The sequence below is a fragment of the Marmota marmota genome, unplaced genomic scaffold (assembly GCF_001458135.2).
Source record: "Marmota marmota marmota unplaced genomic scaffold, marMar, whole genome shotgun sequence".
Classification (NCBI taxonomy): domain Eukaryota; kingdom Metazoa; phylum Chordata; class Mammalia; order Rodentia; family Sciuridae; genus Marmota; species Marmota marmota.
Window position 1 is genome coordinate 17,501,539 of NW_026000005.1, and position 18,702 is coordinate 17,520,240.

The 18,702-nt window shown below is 37.5% G+C and overlaps 1 protein-coding gene across 3 annotated transcripts in view; it reads left to right on the top strand.

The window, feature by feature from the left end:
• The first annotated feature begins 1,165 nt into the window (after nt 1–1,165).
• Plcl1 (phospholipase C like 1 (inactive)) overlaps nt 1,166–18,702 on the top strand; it is a 352,546-nt gene continuing 335,009 nt past the window's right edge. The window contains exon 1 of one of the 3 annotated variants that reach the window (XM_048808247.1): nt 1,166–1,900. In XM_048808247.1, coding sequence (XP_048664204.1) covers nt 1,577–1,900 — 324 coding nt within the window. In that variant the 5' untranslated portion in view covers nt 1,166–1,576. The remainder of the gene's footprint in view (nt 1,901–18,702) is intronic. The other 2 variants (XM_048808246.1, XM_015481198.2) reach the window with 2 other exon arrangements.

The following is an 18,702-nucleotide window of genomic DNA, read 5'->3' on the forward strand; positions in this document are numbered from 1 at the left end:
ATTTCAGCTCCTGCACTAACTAGTAGGCAGGACTCATGTGCCTTCTCATCTGCTAAATAAAAGGACTGCCATAGATGGTCCCTAAAGTCTTCAATGCATCTTTAAAATTCTGGGATTCTGACAAAATTCTGGATCTAAAAGTCTGAAGAATTTCTTGTGTTCTTGGCCAGAGTAAGGAAGAAGCAAAATCTTAAATTATTCAACTATTAATTGAAATAAGTTTAATATAGCTTTTAATACCAAAAGAGCCTTTAAATTAAAAAGCCAAGTCTTCCAAATTGTCAGGGAGTCTTAGAGCCATTGTTTCCATCTGAGCATTCTATGGTTAATTTCAGACATAATCCATCATCCAAAGATCTCTTCTCTTGGTTGCTATCTTGGTGGAAATTAGCAAAATGTGTTTACATAGAATTATAGAAAGGAGGTTAAATTCTGTTGAGTGGACTGTTTCAGGATAGGGACTAAATATCCTATTTTGTATTTATCTGACTTCCATTACATCTGTGCTTTGTTAAGAGTCATCTCCAGAGGGATTTAGTTGATTCAGTTTCCTTTTACCCTTGCTTCTTTTTATCCAACTCCCTTTCCTTGTCATATTTATTCACATTGCAGGGTGAACACAAAATCCTTTCATAGAACCTTAGTTCTAGCACGAATGCATCCCTGCCCAGAATTCTAGGGCCCCAGTAAACCCTAGTTTATTTCTGAATGGACTTCTAAGGATTGGCACGAGAGCTTGCCAAGCTTCACTTCATCATCACCTCAAACGCTTTAACATTAATACAAAGCACCTCCTCTCCTCCAAGTTGCTTTGTTTTACAGAGGAGGGTTTCCTTTCCTCGCTTCCACCACCCATAACCCCCGGATTTTGTTTCATCTTAAGACTGGTTTCCTACATCTCAACTTCCTAAAATGTACACTGAGCGCCCGCGGGTGAGTACACGCGCGCGCGCAGTCTTGCTGGAGTATACGAGCCCCGCAGGGCCGGCTCGCAGCTACAGAACACATTCCATTCTTTGCGCTCGGGCACACCCCTCCGCAGTGAGGATTGGTCGGGCCAAACTCCCCTTGGCAAGGAAAGGCTCCTAAGAGGCCCAGACGCCTGCCAATCCCCACGGGCTGTCAAAACAAGTCTCCCTCCCTGTCACAACAGAGCGGAGTGGAGGCCGCTGCCGTTGCTGCACTTCCTGGGGCGGCTGTCCGCAGGCAGGTGGCGGGTGCGCCCGCCCGCAGTCACCCGTCTCCGGCCCCTCTTCGGCTGCTCACGTCCCAGCTCCGGAGGCCGCCTGGCTGGGCGCCCGCTTCCTTTTGTCTGGTGCAGAGAGGGCGTTTGCATCACATTTCGGATACCTTCCTCTCTTTTTTCCTCTTCTCTCTCTTCTCCCTCTCACATCATCTCCCCACCCCCGCTGCCGTTGCCTGCCGGACTGCTGACCTCCTGGACCAAAGCCCGAGGACGTCTCTGCTGGAGTGATGTTCCCTCTCCAGAAAGTTGCGGTCGTCCCTGCTGCTGCTGCTGCCCCCTCCGCCGTCTCAGGACGGTGAAACAAAGTCTAGCAGGGCTGACTCCTGGTGCATGAGTGCACCTCTGCCCAGCAGCTGGACTCTACTGCCCGGCGTGCTATCTCCTCCAGGGGAGTCAGAAACGTGCCCTGCCATGGCCGAGGGCGCGGTCAGCAAGGAGGGTCCGGCGCCGCCCGACGCTGCTGGGGGCGAAGACGACCCCCGAGTGGGCCTCGACACCGCCTCCGGAGACACCGTGGCGGTGGCCGCTGGGGGCCGGATGAGGGACCGTCGCAGCGGGGTCGCATTGCCTGGCCCCGCAGGAGCCCCAGCGGACAGCGAGGCGGGCCTCCTGGAAGCTGCACGAGCGACCCCCAGGCGCAGCAGCATCATCAAGGTAAGCGAAGCCACATCACCCCAGAGTGTGCATGGGAACGATGTGGGTTACGGACTCTGGCAGGGTGTACTACGTCCGGTGGCAACGCAGGCGCGGCATTGTTTTCTCCCACCTCCTTCACTGCCAAACCTTCCTTCCTAGTCCGGAGGTTTCCAGACTCAGCTCTTGGCCTTGAGAAGCAGAAGTGACTTTTTTACCCCCTAGACAGCGGAGAAAAAGTTCCGCTCTGCGTCTTTGCATTTTGAGCAACGCTCTCCCTCATTTTCTCTGCAAGATTCCCTTCCACCTTTAGGACTCAGAATAGATGAAGACCCACGGGATGGCTGTGCACAGCTTTCCAGCGAAAGATTAGCTTTTCCAAAGCAGCAGAGGAACGGCACAGTTTACTCTCAAATGAAAACAGACCAAAACCAACCAAAATAAAGCAAAACAACCCCCCCCCCAAAAAAAAAACAAACAAACAAACAAAAAAAACTCTCAACACAAACGGTCCCGAAATCCCAAGAAGCCTGGACTTTCCCCGCAGGCAGGCAGAGATTTCAGTGAACGCTGCAGCGCAGTAAAGAACGATGAAATAACTCAAAAAGAGTTTTGGGCTGCAAAAGGCACAACCGGAAACAATCAGTCCCTAAGCTTCTTCCCCAACCCTTGTGGTTACCACCACATCCAGGAAAACGCTTCCCGACCCCCTATCCACTCCCACAGGATTTCTCTTCATTCATTTGGCAAGGAATTTGTAACCCCTTTTCCTTTCCTGTTTCTGTATTCCTTCCACTTGGGGCTTGTTTCCTTTGCTTGAGGTTTCATCCTCTGGGTGCATGACTTTGGAGTAAGAATATTGGTACAGGCTCTGGCAAAGGGTCTTAGCGTAAATGCATGTTAGTATGTGCATGTGAGATTAAATTGATTTTTGGTAGAGCAGCCAGTAAGAATGAATGAATATATATTCATATATATATTATATTATATATAAATAAATAATATTTCTTTCTCACTCTTTCACACACACATACACACACACACACACACACACACACACACACACCCAACACACCAGTGATGGCGGTGAAAGACCAACTGGAACTACTTACTGTTCAACTTACTGAATGACTGCATCTGCTAATGACATTCACGATGCTTCTTCAGGTTTAAGCTGGGAAGCTGCTGCATAATACATGTCTTTTTCCTATGCTACTAGTGCTAGTGCCAGTCTATGCTCCCACAGTATATCCACCTAGCTCCAAGTCTGGTTTGGGTTTTTTCCCAACATGGACACCAGGAAATTTGAAACCAACTAGGACATTTACATATTAGAAGTAGTGTGTGTGTGTGTGTGTGGGGGGGGGTGGTGGGTGGTAACTGCAAATAATTCATAATATTTTTTGTTATTTTGTGGCTTTTGAATAATGTAAAAAGGAATATACCCTTCTGGGTGTGAATTTAGATAAAAGGGAAATGATCACTTTTTTAAACATACAAGTCAAAAAGCATATTGTTTTGAGCCTCAAAAAAATCACAGGGAATGGGTACATTTTGGATTCTAAGATATTACATGTGGATCTATGTGCATGTGAAAATAATTACCTCAAGATATTTTAAAATACATAAATGCTAAAAAGCAGTGGAATATAATGTAAAAAGTAGAAGTATTGTAGTATACAGAATATGCAAACTTTTTTGGTAGCTCTGCCAGTGAGCAACATCCCTTGTCTTTTTTATTTTTAAATTTAAGACAGGGTCTCACTAAGTTGCTGAGGGTTTTGCTAAATTGTCCAGGCTACCCTTGAACTTGCAATCATAGATGTGTACCACTGTGTTGCACAAGAATGATGAGAATATTCAAATTTTTAAAAATTTTTTTCTTAGTTGTAGTTGGACGTGATACCTTTATTTATTTATTTAATTTATTTTTTAGAAGTAGTTGGACACAATACCTTTATTTTATTTATTTATTTTTATGTGGTGCTGAAGATCAAACTGAGCGACTGGCGCGTGCGAGGCCAGTGCTCCACTGCTGAGCCACAACCCCAGCCCCTCCGAGAATATTCAAATTCTTGCAACTAAGTTTGCCACTTTTAAATTACACTATGCTGGTTTATATTCTCAGAAGGGGTGTTGCTGAGTAATGGTGCCTCTTGTTTTGAAGTTTCTTTTTGTGTCAAAAAAGGAAGGAGACAGCCAAGTATCATCTCAATCTTTTTCCTATTTAATAGTAAATTAAATAAAAATTTGGTAAATGGTCTTTAAAATTAAAGATACTGCAAAATGAAGTGAATTATTTAAAATTTGATTTAACTGAAAAAGTAATATATATATGTGATTTTTAAAAATCAAATGTTGCAAAGGAGTGTGAAGGGAAGACTTTCAGCCGTTCCACACTCCCACTTCCATAGTCCACTCTCATAGCTGTTAACACTTTCTTAAGTAGCCTTCCAAAATATTCCATACACATATAAGCATATGTATCTATGTATATCTGAGATAAACTGTATAAGCTCCTGATTTATTCAATAAAATTTGGCTAGTTTTATAGGCCTAAGGGCTTTAAATCTGCTTCAGACATTTTCAGTGCCTAGAGGATTGTCTAAGGTCATTGTGATGAGCAAATTAATATTTAAGGATGATCTGGTGGGTCTTTGGTGGGCAACAGTCATTTGGATCTTTTCCCTAGAGGTATTCATTCCCTACCAGGGGGGATAGGGGTAGGTGTGCTCTGTTCCTGTCTCTTTGAGATCAAGAACATTTTTGTTGACATCCTGAATCTGCTGTCCCACAGTTTGTTCACTTTAGCATCGTAAAATGAGAATTTCTAAAAATGTATAGACCACATAAGAAATATATCGTACATATTCTATATTGAGAGAAAATACATTATTCACAGTTTACCAAGAGTTCTTTTTATTTGGTATTGAAATACACAAAAATAAAGGCCTCAGAATATTTTATATGAAAAATTATTAAATATGGACATAAATAGCTGTGATACAATAATAATTGATATGCATAATTATACCTATGAGCAATGGAAAAGTTATAAATCATCAAATATCAAATATTTCAGCTTAATTTAGGGCATTGTTTCTATTTTAATGGTATTCTCTCAACTTGAATATTAGATACATCAGAATAGTGCATTCCTCTATCCTACCAAAAAACAGACTGTCTTGTATATTAATAAAAGAAATGTTTGTAGTAAATTTGCCCTTCCTAATTTGAAAACATGTGTGAAGTTGAGAAAACAATTTCCTTCTGAATTGATTTAAACAATGACAACATTTATCTGCACATATCTTTGGGAAGTCTTTCTACTATCATTGTGTTTCTTCCTCTATGTTCCTAGTCCAAGGTTTTAAAAATTTTAATATAAGAATTAAACTAGCTTCTCTTTAATCCATCTATTTTTTTTCTGTGATTATTTTCAACTGCAATGATTTTGATAAATGCAGCATTTTTTTGGTAAGTGCATTGAAATATGCCACAATAATTCAATTGAATCCATTTAAATTTCTTCTTGACATATGGTTTATAATAACAAGCTAGGAGCATACTTATAGGTAATATCGAACAGGTACACTTTTGCATTTGAATATATTTCTAATTAAGAAATCAGACAATTTTAGGTATCTAGTACTTGATATCAACCTTAAAATATTTAACATTTTAGGTTTTAGTTAATACCTCTGTAATGTTCTGGAAATAGGAAAGTAGTGAATCTTATTTCTTATACCAGATGGTTGGTACCAAGATACATACATGTTTATGAAGTAGCAGTTGGTTTTCCTTTCAGTATCTGTAACATATTGATGAGTTCTGCATTCCTCTATTTCCTTTTGATTCTATTTAAGTATGAATTATCTAGTCAGAGAAGAGTAGAAATTGTCATTTGGATCTCAAGGACATGGGTGTATGAGATGAAGATAAAGTTTTGAGAATGAGGTGTTGTAAAGCATCTAAAGTAATGATCAGCTTTGGTGTAGTTCACGCCTCATTACTGCCTTATTATGACCAGGCTTCCTATATCTGGGTTTTTGAACTGCAGCCTCGAAGATAGGCCTTGGGTACCAGTTGACTCATAACAAAGTTATGATTCTCCTTAAGGGGCAAGGGGAATAGAATTCACTCACATTAAGTACTACTGCCTACTATTAGTCAGGTGCTAAACTAGGAGCTTTCATATGTTTCATTCTTAATCCCCACAACAAGTCCTTTAATGTAGAGGAGGCACAGAGAGCTACTGATAAAATGTGGAGTCAGGATTCAAAGAGCCATGTTAACTCCAGAGCTTGTGCTCCTATGCTGGTTCCACATGCAGGAAATTCACAATCTATCAACACTTTTAAGTTAGAAGCAACCTGAATACACAAGAGCATGGCCAAAGAATCTGAATCTTGGGTCCCAAAGCTTGTGGGGTAAATTATCCTTTCTCCACCTCCTCTCCCCAGTTCAGAACATCTGGAGCTTATTGACTCAGGAAAGGGATTGCAACCTTTCCTGTTTTTGGCCATTTTGTTAGGCCTGTGCTGTTTTTGAATTTGGCAGGTGGGGCTCTCTCCTGTCATTATACAGATACACATATTGGTTTCAATATATGAATCTCATACCTGTTGTTTTACACCAGATCCACTTCCCTCAAGTCCCTGCAGACAATAGGATTTGGAAAGGGTTGTCTTCTCTTTTTGAATGATACACAGAAGGAACAAATACCTGGGACATTGAATATGTATTGTTTTAGGGGAGTGAGAAAATAAGGGATTTTTAGTTGTTGCTCTAAAAGCAGTGTTTTTTTAGGGGGGGTTTACTGGAATTGAACTCAGGCACTTGACCACTGAGCCACATCATGTTTCACCTCAGAAGTGTTTGCTTGTCTTTGTAGTGACTTTCTTATATGACTTCATTTTATTTTCTTTATTATTATTATTATTATTTTTTTGTTGGTACTAGGGGTTGAACCAGGGATGCTTTACCAGTGAGTTACATCCCCAGTCCTTTTTATTTTTTATTTTCAGACAGGCTCTGCTAAGTTGCTGAGGGTCTGACTAAGGTTGCTGAGTCTGGCCTTGAATTTGTGATTCTTCTGCCTCAGCTTCTGGAGTCATGAGATTATGGGTGTATACCACTGTGCCTGGCCTTATGTGACTACTTATAGCACTTCTCAAGAGACTTAGAAGATAAAGAGCTTTGTAATACTTGATGAAAGGTTTTAGAATTGCTGGTTCATTAGTGTTTGTTAATACTATTAGAATTTATACCATTTGTTTTCCTTTTTGGAAAAAAGTATAAGTCAATTACATAGCCCTTGAGGGGTTAAACACACATGTGACTACTACTGAATAGTTATCTCCACCTTTCCCTTTTCACAATGGAGAAAACAGGCAATTAAATTTTGTACAGTAAAATGTCAATTGAACATTTGTTGCTAAATAATACCTCAGGCACAGCAGAGCATTATGAAAAGACATCAGGAGACAGCTGACTCTTCCTTGGTGCTACTGAACAAGCAATCCATTACTTGCTTCGGGCAATGCCAGGGCAACTGAGTGAGCAGTGACCTAGGAGTAGCCCACAGAAAAAGTTGAACCATCCTTCCTGCTCCCTTAGTCACTTCTATTCAACTTTAATCACAGTGAATGGAAAAATAATCCCACGTTCAGGAGTAGTGTTCATAGAGACACATTACATTGTACATTAAAAAAGTATCCAACTTTAAATGACTAGACAGAAGTAAGAGACAGGAATAAAGTGACTTTTTGAATTTGCTTTTAGGATCTCAGCACCAGTAAATGAGCCACTGGTTATAAGATGGGGAGAGAGGTAATAAGTCAACAAATCTTATATAGTGAAATCTGTGAATTCTGCAAAGTTACATATTTTTTTATAATATAAAATAGGTTTATCTGTAGTTTTGTCAAATTTTATTTAATTCTGTATCCTAGTTCATTTCTGTATGCAAGTTCTTACAATAGGATACAACAGAGTTCATTATAATTAATGATTATTTTAGACTGATAATAACAATTAGGACCAAGAGCCAATTTTCTATAACTACAACATTCTGTCTTGTTTGAAGTATTGGCCAATATATTGTATTGCAGCTAACATTGATAGCAACAAAATCATAGTATGATGAAGCATTGGAATAGTGTCCTCAATTTAAAATTGGATTTGATTAGTAGTTTTATTTGTAACATCTTATGTGGGTGTGTTTAAAAGAGATATTATCTAGTTCATTTTTAACAGTACCATTTTAACTCACCTCATTTGTAATCAGTCTAGCATTACTTTGAGAAAAGTAGGATTTCATGGTGAGTAGAAAAGAACCATTATTATGTTATTATTATCACTCCAGGAAGAATAATTTTGAAAACAATACAATCCATCCAAAACAAAAACAACATAAAAGCTGAACTATTTCAGTAAATGTGTTTAGTTTCCCAATATTTCTCAGCTTGTATTTGTAAATTTATGAAAGCACATAACTATTATTAGCAAGGATATCGTGTTTATCTTTAATCATACAACTTTGTATTCAGAATCTCAAAATACCCTTGAAAGATAATATCTGCTTTACTCATTCTTTCATGCTGACCTTTTTCAAGAGTTTTTTTAAAAGATGCTAAATCTGGAAGAAGCACAGATGAAGTCCAGGCAGTATGCACAAGTTGGCAAGCTTGTATTATTTGTATGGCACAATATCCTAGTTAGAAGTGGTGAGATTGTGATGCTACTGAGGGTTTGGGGAATTAGAGGTATTCAAATTCAGAACACTTTCCTTATGCGACATACATGTTTAAGAAGGCAAATGAGACAAAAGGACACTTTACAGTTAGCTGGAACCAACATTACAATGTAGAACTCTGGGAACCTGGACCTGACCATGTTGTAGGCACTTTTCTCTGAGGTCTAAGTGACTTCAAACCAAAGCATGACAAATTTCCTGTGTGCCTAAAGCCCATACTCTCTTTCCCATATATGACAGCTGGTAATGAGGGTGATCAGAGGCATATAGCCAAAGGCAGAGAGTCAGAGATGTGGTCAGCAGGGAGCCTCCTTTGTCTCAGGCTGAGTCAGAGTCAGGCTCAGGAAAAGGGCATCTGTGTTAAAGAGTGACCTTTCCTGTTCCTTTTCAGTTTCCCCTGATTTTTGGGTTGAGGAGGATTGAAAGGAGACTACCATGTGCACCCAGACCTCTTTCTCCTTTGAAAGCTTCAACTCATAAAACAGTCCAGTCAACAACCTTGAACTTGGGATTTCTTAATCATTGATCATGATTAATTTTTGGATTGGGGTTATGGGTGTGGGTTTGGGTCAAGGAATGGAGCTTTGTGTTCCCCCTAGAGACTGATATCCAAGATGCACAGTCATGTTTAGCATTTGGTGGAGTCCAGTTTTGAAATATTTTGGAATTATTGATTTCATACCACAATTAAATATTATATATTTAGAAATGCTATTAATAATAAGATGCATAGTGACTTCTTGAAGAAGACTTCCTACTGAGAAATTTTCTTTATAATAATAGCAAATGTTGGGGAAGGGAGGGGGCATGGGGTTATTAATGATGGTGGAATGTGATGATCATTATTATCCAAAGTATAGGTATGAAGATATGAATTGGTGTGAATATACCTTGTATACAACCATAGATATGAAAAATTGTGCTCTATATGTATAATAAGAATTGTAATGCATTCCGCTGTCATATATAAAAAAGAAAAAAGAAAAAAATAATAGCAAATGTTTATATAATTTGTACCCTGAGTTTGCATTGTTCAGAGCACTTCATGTGTATTAAATTATTTGATCCTCACAATAACCATATGAGATAAGTATTATTATTATTATCTTAATTTTTATGGGTGAGGAGATGTTAAGTGACTTCCCTAGGTCACATATAGCTAGTAAATGTAGATCCAGGAAATGGACACAAATTTATTTCCTCCAGAGGTTGCATTTAATCTTTATGCTATGTATCCTCTTAAATAATATCAATTTAAACCTTAGCAGGTTTAAATGAATGAAATAGCAGATTTTTAATTGTTATCTTATACAATAAATTCAGCTGAAAAATAAAAAAATATACAATTCAGAGAACAGTTTTGGGAAATTCTCTCAAGGACTATATGAATCCATTTTTCCTTCAATTTCATAGTCTTCCACACAAAATATTCATGACTTTACATTAACATTGTATTCAATTTCAGTTGGGAAGACTGGGACTTCTGCTAGTATACTCCTTGACCAATTTTAGCATGAAGCAAGTTGGATTTTGTGATCCAACTTTAGTATAAATTATACAGGGCTAAAGGCTGGTGTTGTGGCTCAGTGGTAGAGTGCTTCCCTAGCACGTGCGAGGAGCTGGGTTCAATCCTCAGCACCACATAAGAATAAATAAGTAAAATAAAGGTATTGTGTCCAACTACCACTAATAAAATACTAAAAAAATAAATAAATTATACAGGGTAAAGACAGACTATTAGTTATTACAACCTGATATGATTTGTTTTATAGTTTGATAGTTTTGTCTTCTAGCATCAATAAATCAATAAGAAGTATTTGAATTTCCAGTCCATAGAATTTACAGTTTTGTTGTTAAGTGGCAGTGGATTTGATACTATATGATTGAGTTTTGCTCTCAATTAGCTTTGGGCAGAGATAGTGCCTTACATGAGGAACTTACTAAATATTTGTTAAAAGTCTGTATGATCACTTAATTCCTTTTCTTTGGTAGAAATTCAAAAATCAATTCAAACACATGTTTATGTGATGAAATTCATGTCCTTTTAGCTGCTTTATTGTATTAAAGGTAATGAATTCACTGTGCTATGCAGGGACAGAACCATGGCCAAATGGTACCCAGAAGTTTGACTGCATTATTTGGAGACTGGCCATTTGTTAAAGGTACAGTTTTCTGGTTGAGTCATTTGTATGTCAGCTTTAATTATCTAGTTGTAGTTATGTTAAATTATTGAAAGGATGTATCTCTCCCTTCCCCCCTTCTATTGCAGCATTTGTACTATAAAGTATTTGATTACAATCTCTTAAAGTGTTTTTTTTTGGGGGGGGCAGATAGGTTTCTCTCAAATATATGAAACTTCAAAAAATATTTTTCTAATACTTTCTCATGTGTGTTTAGTTACTATATGATCAAGCTAGTGTTTAAAATTAATTAATTAATTAATTGTAACTAGTTATATATGACAGCAGAATGCATTTTGATTAATTGTACACAATTGCAGCAAAACATTTCATTTCTCTGGGTGTACACAATGTAACATTGTATCATATGTACAGTCATATATGTACCTAGGGTAATGATGTCCATCTCATCCCACCATCTTTCCTGCCCCCTCAAGCTCGTTTTGTGATAAATGCAGTGATGTTTGCTAGACATTGGAAATCAGAAGCCACAACAACAGTTAGCCTTTGGTTTCTGACTTTCCGTCCTACATCTGGGATGGTAGTTTTTATCAAAAGAAATGTTCATTAGGATAACAACTGCATGGGCTGTGAGAAGTCACACTTAGAAATGTTAATAGCTAAGTTTGACTAGAAGCTGGAAGGGAAGAAGAAGGATCAAGGTGTTCTAAAGACGGATGGAATCAAAGGGCACCGTATTTGTAAGTGGGCTGAGTACATGACTCAACAATGTCTCTTTACCGTTCTCTTGTTAATTCTGCTGAAGCTATACATTTTGGAATTAATTGTTTTGGATTTTGATTTTTCTGGAGAGCCTATTAACTAATAAACACTTCACATATTAACATGCTTAACAGTAATTTCTGGACACAAAGTTCTTTGAATCTGGCCACTCCTAGGAAAGATTGAGGGAGAATTGGTCTGGGTAGGAATTGGTAGGAATGCTTTGCTATTTTTCTAGCCCAAGGAAATTCTTCATGGCTACACCCTCAGCATGACAGGTTCATCAACACAGAGAAATGCTTTCTGAAAAACAAGTCATCTTAGAAGTTGGTGTAATGGGATGAAGATAGTTATAATGCTAGAATTAACCTCCAAAACTTAAGACAAAAGGCTGTGAATATTCAGGGGACCATGAACTCTTATGTCCAGCCCTTTTTCTTCCTGACCCCATCTTACTGAGAGGCAGCCTTCACTATTTTTCTAGTTCACATCTTTTCCCCCAGGCTAAATAAAAAGAGAACTGGAAGAGAGAAGGTAGCCTTGGTGGTGAGGTGTGGTTCCTGAAAAGAGCCTATTTCTTCTATTTAATTCCTTGAGGGGGAAAAACTATCATGATCCTTTCTGTTGTTTAGAGTGAAATAACCCAAGATATGATTCTTGAGTGTAAGAGTGGGAAGGTAATGGTGGTGGGCATCTGACTGTCCCCTTCTTCTCCGTTTTCTACCTTTACCTTTAAGCTGGGAGGAATGCTCATTTCTTCTAAGTTACTGGACTATGAGAGCCCTTGATACTGTTCTGTATATGGGGAAAAGGGACACTGTAGAAGATGGCTGGGCCTCTTGCTGTTGCCCTATCCCGAAAGGCCTCACAAATGAAAGAACTCTAGTAGCAAAAGACTGGGGCAGGGGCTGGTGAAGAGTTGAAAAAGTCATTGTCCACAGTACATTTCTAGCACCAGGATGATGAATGTGCCGAGAAGAAAGGTTCTTTGGGGGAACAGGCAACCCAGAGAGAGTCAGCTTTTAGATGTTTGCCTTACACAGAAAGCCAATAGTCTGTTCAGGGTTAACCTGAGGAGCAGAGAAAGTCAATCCAGTGTGGCCTACAACATCCCTATGGGGTCCATCCTCTAGGGAGACCTTGGCCTTGGACTCTCCTATTCCTCCTCCATTCCAACCCCAGAAGGAAAGGGCTGGGGGAAGAAAAAATGAGAAGTGGGTACCCCACCCCTAACACCATCCACTACAATCACCATTCTAGTTTACTCTGGAGACCATGAGGTAGAGAAGAGGACCTGGAACCAAACATGAGATTCAAGTTTTAGAGTGGACAGGACTAAGGGTGTTTTTTTTTGTTTTTGCTTTTGTTTTTGTTTTTTGGTACCAGGGATTGAATCCAGGGGAGCCTCAACCATTGAGCCACATACCCAGCCCTTTTGTAAAAATTTAAGATAGGGTCTCCCTAAGTTGCTTAGGGACTTGCTAAGTTGCTGGGACTGGCTTTGAACATGTGATCCTCCTGCCTCAGCCTCCTAAACTGCAGGACTTAAGTTTTTAAGAACTTGAAAGAGTCCTTCTAATGACTGAAACATGGAATCTGAGTGAACTGTTGGTTATAACTGTAGTATACGAGGGCAAAGAGAACCTAAGATGGGAACTTGGGTAAAAAATAATACTTACATGTTTATTCCCCAATATCTTGAGACTGTTTAATTATCCAGTTAAATTATTATAGAATTGGAGAGCTGGATGGTAGCTTAGAGATCATTCTCTATTTTTACCCCCTCATTGTACTAAGCATGGCTGTCTACCATCTCTCTCACTCTTCAAAAGACTTATTAAATTAGATTATTTGTGATAATTAAATAAATTAGAATTATTTATGGATAATTACCATAAATAGATTGTGGAGATTTGTGTTAGGCATTCCATGTTACAGAATGATAATAGACACTGATCTTGACAATGTCAATTCTTCAAAATTGCCTGGCAGTATGTAGCTATCATTATCCTTTATAGCTTACAGATGAAGTCAAAGCTGGGCGAGGTAAACTTGCTCCAAGACTATGGAGAACACAGATATTTACTCCTTTTTTTCTATCCTGCAAAAACCTTCAACCCTGATACCTCAAATTCCCCCAAACCAGACAATGATTTCAAATTTATTGATCTGACTGGAATGGAACTGGGCAGAAAACAAAGTTAAAGTGGTTTAAACTTGCACTTTTCTGCTATAAAAGCATTATTGAGCTAGGTGCCTATAGGTTATTTAAATTGGAAGTTACAGGGATCTAGGAAATAACAATGGGTTTGAAGGAATTGTTTTGATACAACTCCTAGATTAGGGATTTGGGCTTCTTATTCTTGAAAGTTTACATGTCAGAAAACCCAAGTATTAATTTCTTGTTGCTGCTATAACAAATTGCTGCAAACTTAGTGGCTTAAAGCAACACATGTTTATTTTACGGTTCTAAAGTTATTATTGTGGCAATGTAAGATATTAAAACAAAAATAAAACCCATAGTTTCCTTAGTTCTGCTTATAGCAAAATGTAATTCCCATGTAAGCTCACATCATAGAGAATCATTTGCTATTTGGTTTCATGAAATAAGACCAACTTGTGGAATGTTTTCCATTGTATAAAGATTATTAAAAGCCAAAAGCAAAAAACAGCATTCTCCACTGACATTAGAGAATGTCAACTGAGAATGTAATGGGCTTAGTGGCATTAAATAAGATAAAAAGCTGAAATCATAATTTAAAAATCATTGGATGCAGATATTATGTATTTATATGAAAGGAAAACTCTACACAGGATATTTTTACTAGTCTAAAATTCTTCACAAAAAATCCAGAGAAAACCGAAATGTGATTTAAGTTCTTTGTTATGACTAATATCTTATTATCTTTTTAAAAAATCTGCTTTTTAATAATATGGTATAAAAACATTCCTTTGAATTTTTATAGACATAAAAGCTTAACTGTATTTGAGTATGTCTTAAATCTTTCTGTATCTTACTAATAGCTTAAATTTTGATATTTAGTTTTTACAATTGAAAATGGCTTTCACATTTACAGATCAAGTCAATGATTTAAGTAGGTTAGTTGTCTTATTCCTACAAGGACCTTGGAGTTGTGACCCATGAGGAACTGACTTTGTTTCTTGAGATACTTCTTTTCTTCTGTTACTTGGGTCTTTTCCAAGCTTTCAGGAAGTGTACTGTTGGTGGTGGTACCCAAACCTCCAAAGTATTGTTTGCTATAGATGGTTGGCTTGATCTATATCTGAATTTAAAATTTCAATATAAAATATTTGTTAAAGGTGGAATTTAAGGAAGTTATTTTGTTTCTTTGATAGGACTGTCTGACTACCAACACATCTCCCTTCTACCTCTAGAAAGGGGGACAAAGAAAGTAGAGAACAAGTAGCCTTCTTTTAAGGAAGTGATCTATAAGTTGCAAATACCGCCTTTGTCAGATGCCAGTGGCCCATTAGTTATATGGCCATACCCAGCTGCAGAGGCTGGGAAAAGTGGCATCTACATAGGTGGTCATATGTATTCTACTAAAAATATATATCAGTTAAAGAGTAAGATATTCTTATTAGTAAAATGAAGAAGAGAAGTTTTTATTGAGGTTAAAAGAATAACTATGGGATACAGTCTTAACCTACATAATGAGTCAAAGTATTTTGTCATATGAGGGAGTTGAACATTACTCTTTTGTCTTTGGGTTCACAATGTTTGATCTGGTTAGCATAATTGACCAGAACATGGCTCACATGCTATTAGATCTTGTTTCAAAATTATATTGTGTAATTATGGACTGTACTTTTTATCCTGACTTGCAAATGTATGCAATTGGTGAATCACAGAGAAACCCCAGAACAAGAACAATATAGGATGTTACTACTGTGTGTCACACATTGTGTGGAAGAATCTCTTCCACACACAATTCTCTAGGAGAGCCTTTGGAGGTTGCTTCACAATTAACCACACTAGGGGAGGAACCCCTCTAGCTGCGTGGAATTGGCTTTCAGTCAGCTGGGAGTTCTCTCATAAGGGACACAATTCTGTTTTCAGGTTGCATTTGTTGTCTGAAAAAACTCTCATGTTGAGCACAAGTCATTTTTCTCTGACACATTCTTAGTTGGTCCTAGTTCTACCTTCAGGAGCTGTAAAGAGTAAGTTCAGTTCTCACATGACAATGTTTGATATATTTGAAGGGGGTTACATGGGTGTTTCCTTCCATACTCCCATAATATAATCCCTGACATTTGTTGAGTGTTTGCCATGTTCCAGACACTGTTCTAAGCACTTTATATGTATTTACTCATCTAATTTGCACTAGTTTTATGAAGCAAAGACTCTCCAACCCATTTTATTGATGAGGAAATTTGGGCACAGACAGTTTAAGTAACTCCCATGTTACCCAGTAAGTTAGTGGCATGTTGACTTTTCAGTGTCTCATTTAATATTTTGTCCCTAGACCACAATGGTTGCTATGCTAGATGCACTGTGGTCCACTGAAGTAGACTGTCTTAACATCCCTTTTTCTGGTTCCTATATTTCTATGAAAGTAACCATCAGGAAAATATTTCCTTCTGGAAAAAGTACATCTTGATAGAAGTTCAATAAAGTAGTATTTGTATAGAAGAGACTATGCTTCTAAATTTGATAGGATCTGATGGGCTTCTTTGATCTGGCTGTTGAGTTAATTTTAATATGATGCATAAGGCCATGGTACTTTTCTTCAATAGGGAAGTAATTGTCCAGAGAATAGTTAAGAAAGATTTTCTTAACTATGGGAAACAATCTGAGGTAAATTAGGGATTAGATGAATGTCTAGAAGTTTCTAGAATTATTAGGTGCTAAATCCAAAAGGTGGAATAGAACTGCTGTTAAAGGTCTTAGAATTGGATAACCAGAAGTGGAATCCTGATTGTCTCTAGCTGGGTAGGCTATTTAATCTCTTTGACCCTCAGCTTTCATCATTGTAGCTGGCCTTACCTCATGGGGTGCTTGGGAGGATTAAATAAGAGAATTTATGTAGAGTACTTTGCTAAGCAGTTGGCACTTGGTAAATAATCAATAAATGTTAATTATTATTATTTGGAAATACAAAAAAATAAAATCTGGAAAATCTGAGAGTTCTTTTGAAGGAAGAATTATCAGTACTTTTCAGAAATAAGAAGCAATCAAGAACTGAAAATAGTTCTAAAGATTTTGATCATGGAGAGTTTTGACTAGAATAGTATCTTTGAGACATGGAACAAAACTGGACTTTTAATTGTTAGATATAATCTGACTGGGTTGTGATGGCCCTTTGCTGATCTGATAGGCAAACTTTACTGTCTGCTCATGGTCTTTGAAGTTGTAGGTATTGATCACCAATGGTTTTCCTGTGATTTATTGCAGCATTACAAAGAAAATTACCAGAAAACTTGATTTGAGTTGATATATCCAGTAGTTATTAAAAAAGAAAGCTTTCCATTTCTTCCAAAAAAACTCTGTATATCAATCAGCAATATTTGTAATTGTTATTCTCTGTTCCTTCTTGACAATTATATAATTTTTACTAGTGATTCAACTTTATTTAAAGGTGGTTTCAACTTCCTCAAATGTAGAGTAAAAGAAGTACATATGAATTTATTCTCGTTTTACTTATTTTGACAAATGATTCTATGTACTTATACATTTGGTATTTTTCTGTGCTCAACTCTGATCATCCTCTTGTCTCAAGTTTCATCTTAATGAATAGTATATAATGAAATTTTAGAAAAGTGCCTCAAATTCCCACCTGGCATTAACACTTAAAATTAGTAAAAGCATCTAGTAGAATAGCCTCCTCATTTACTTAGCTGAATCAATTTTACCTTTTCAACTGCATCTTTAAATTTTGCTTTTTACTGAACAAAAGACCTCTTCCAGCTATTGACTTTAGACTCCTTTTTCTGAAATGAATTGCGCTCATTTTGGTAAAGTTTGTGGTTGCAAATGAAAACTTAAGTATTAAAAAAATCATGTCTGACTCAGACTCAGGTTTTCAACTTGTTTAAGATTCTATTTTCCTTGTTAGATTGTAAAGTCCATAACAGCCAGAACTCTTAAAAATGTTTGGTTTTGTGGTTCTTTCAAGGACAGAGTACAATTCTGTAAAGGCCTGGGGCCTTAAATAAATAATGACCAATTTTAAGAAGCAAACCATAAAATTGGCAGATATTACTAACTTAATTATGAATAATAATATAATTAAGGGGGAATGCTGTCTACTTTTTTCTGCAGATGTTTCAAGCAAGGCTGCTGAGAATCTGAGGTGCTTTGTTTTCTTAAGTACTTCTACCTGCTCCCCTTCCCTCCAAAGTGAACCATGTTAAATCGTTTTCTTTCACTTTCCTGAAAGGATCCTTGCTCTAAGTTAATGCAGTGTGCTATTGGCAGGCTCACTTTACTTAATAGGAACTTAAATCTTTGGGAGATATGTTGGACAGGCACAAGGACACAGACTTGAAAATTTGATCTGGGATCCTGAAATCTCATCTTTGCTATGTACTAACTGTGCTTTAAAAACTTTCATTGGTAAAGTGGGAATTTAATGCCTGCTGTGCAAGCTTGCTGTAATGCTTGGAGGTAAAGAATGTAATATATCTGCAGAGAAGAATGTTATATATATTTTAGGCTGTATCTGAAAAAGGGAGGATTTATAATCCACTTACCTCTCAGCTTCTCAAATAAAATGCTGCCCATTGGCTAGTAATGGAAAACCTAAAATTCTATAAAAATACTTTATGCCTGGGTTTATATACTTACCCAGTAGCGGTGACCAATATTTTCTCCTGGGTATCTTCTCATTCAGGCTTACAGTAGTGTACTAGTGTTATGAGAACCAGTTTTATTGGCTACCACTATCTCTCTTTTTTTTTTTTTTAAAAATGTATTGGTGCATATTAATTACACAGAAGAGTGGGTTTCACTATGGCATATTTGTACATGGACATATATAAGTTGATCAGTTTAATTCCCCAGTTACCACCTCCCTCTTTCCTTTTTTCCCTCCCTCTCCCTGGTCTCTTTCCTCTATTTGCTTACCTTTCTCCTTTCATGAAATCCCCATTTTTTTTCTCTCTTGCTTTTATATAGAAGTGAAAATTTATGACACTTATCT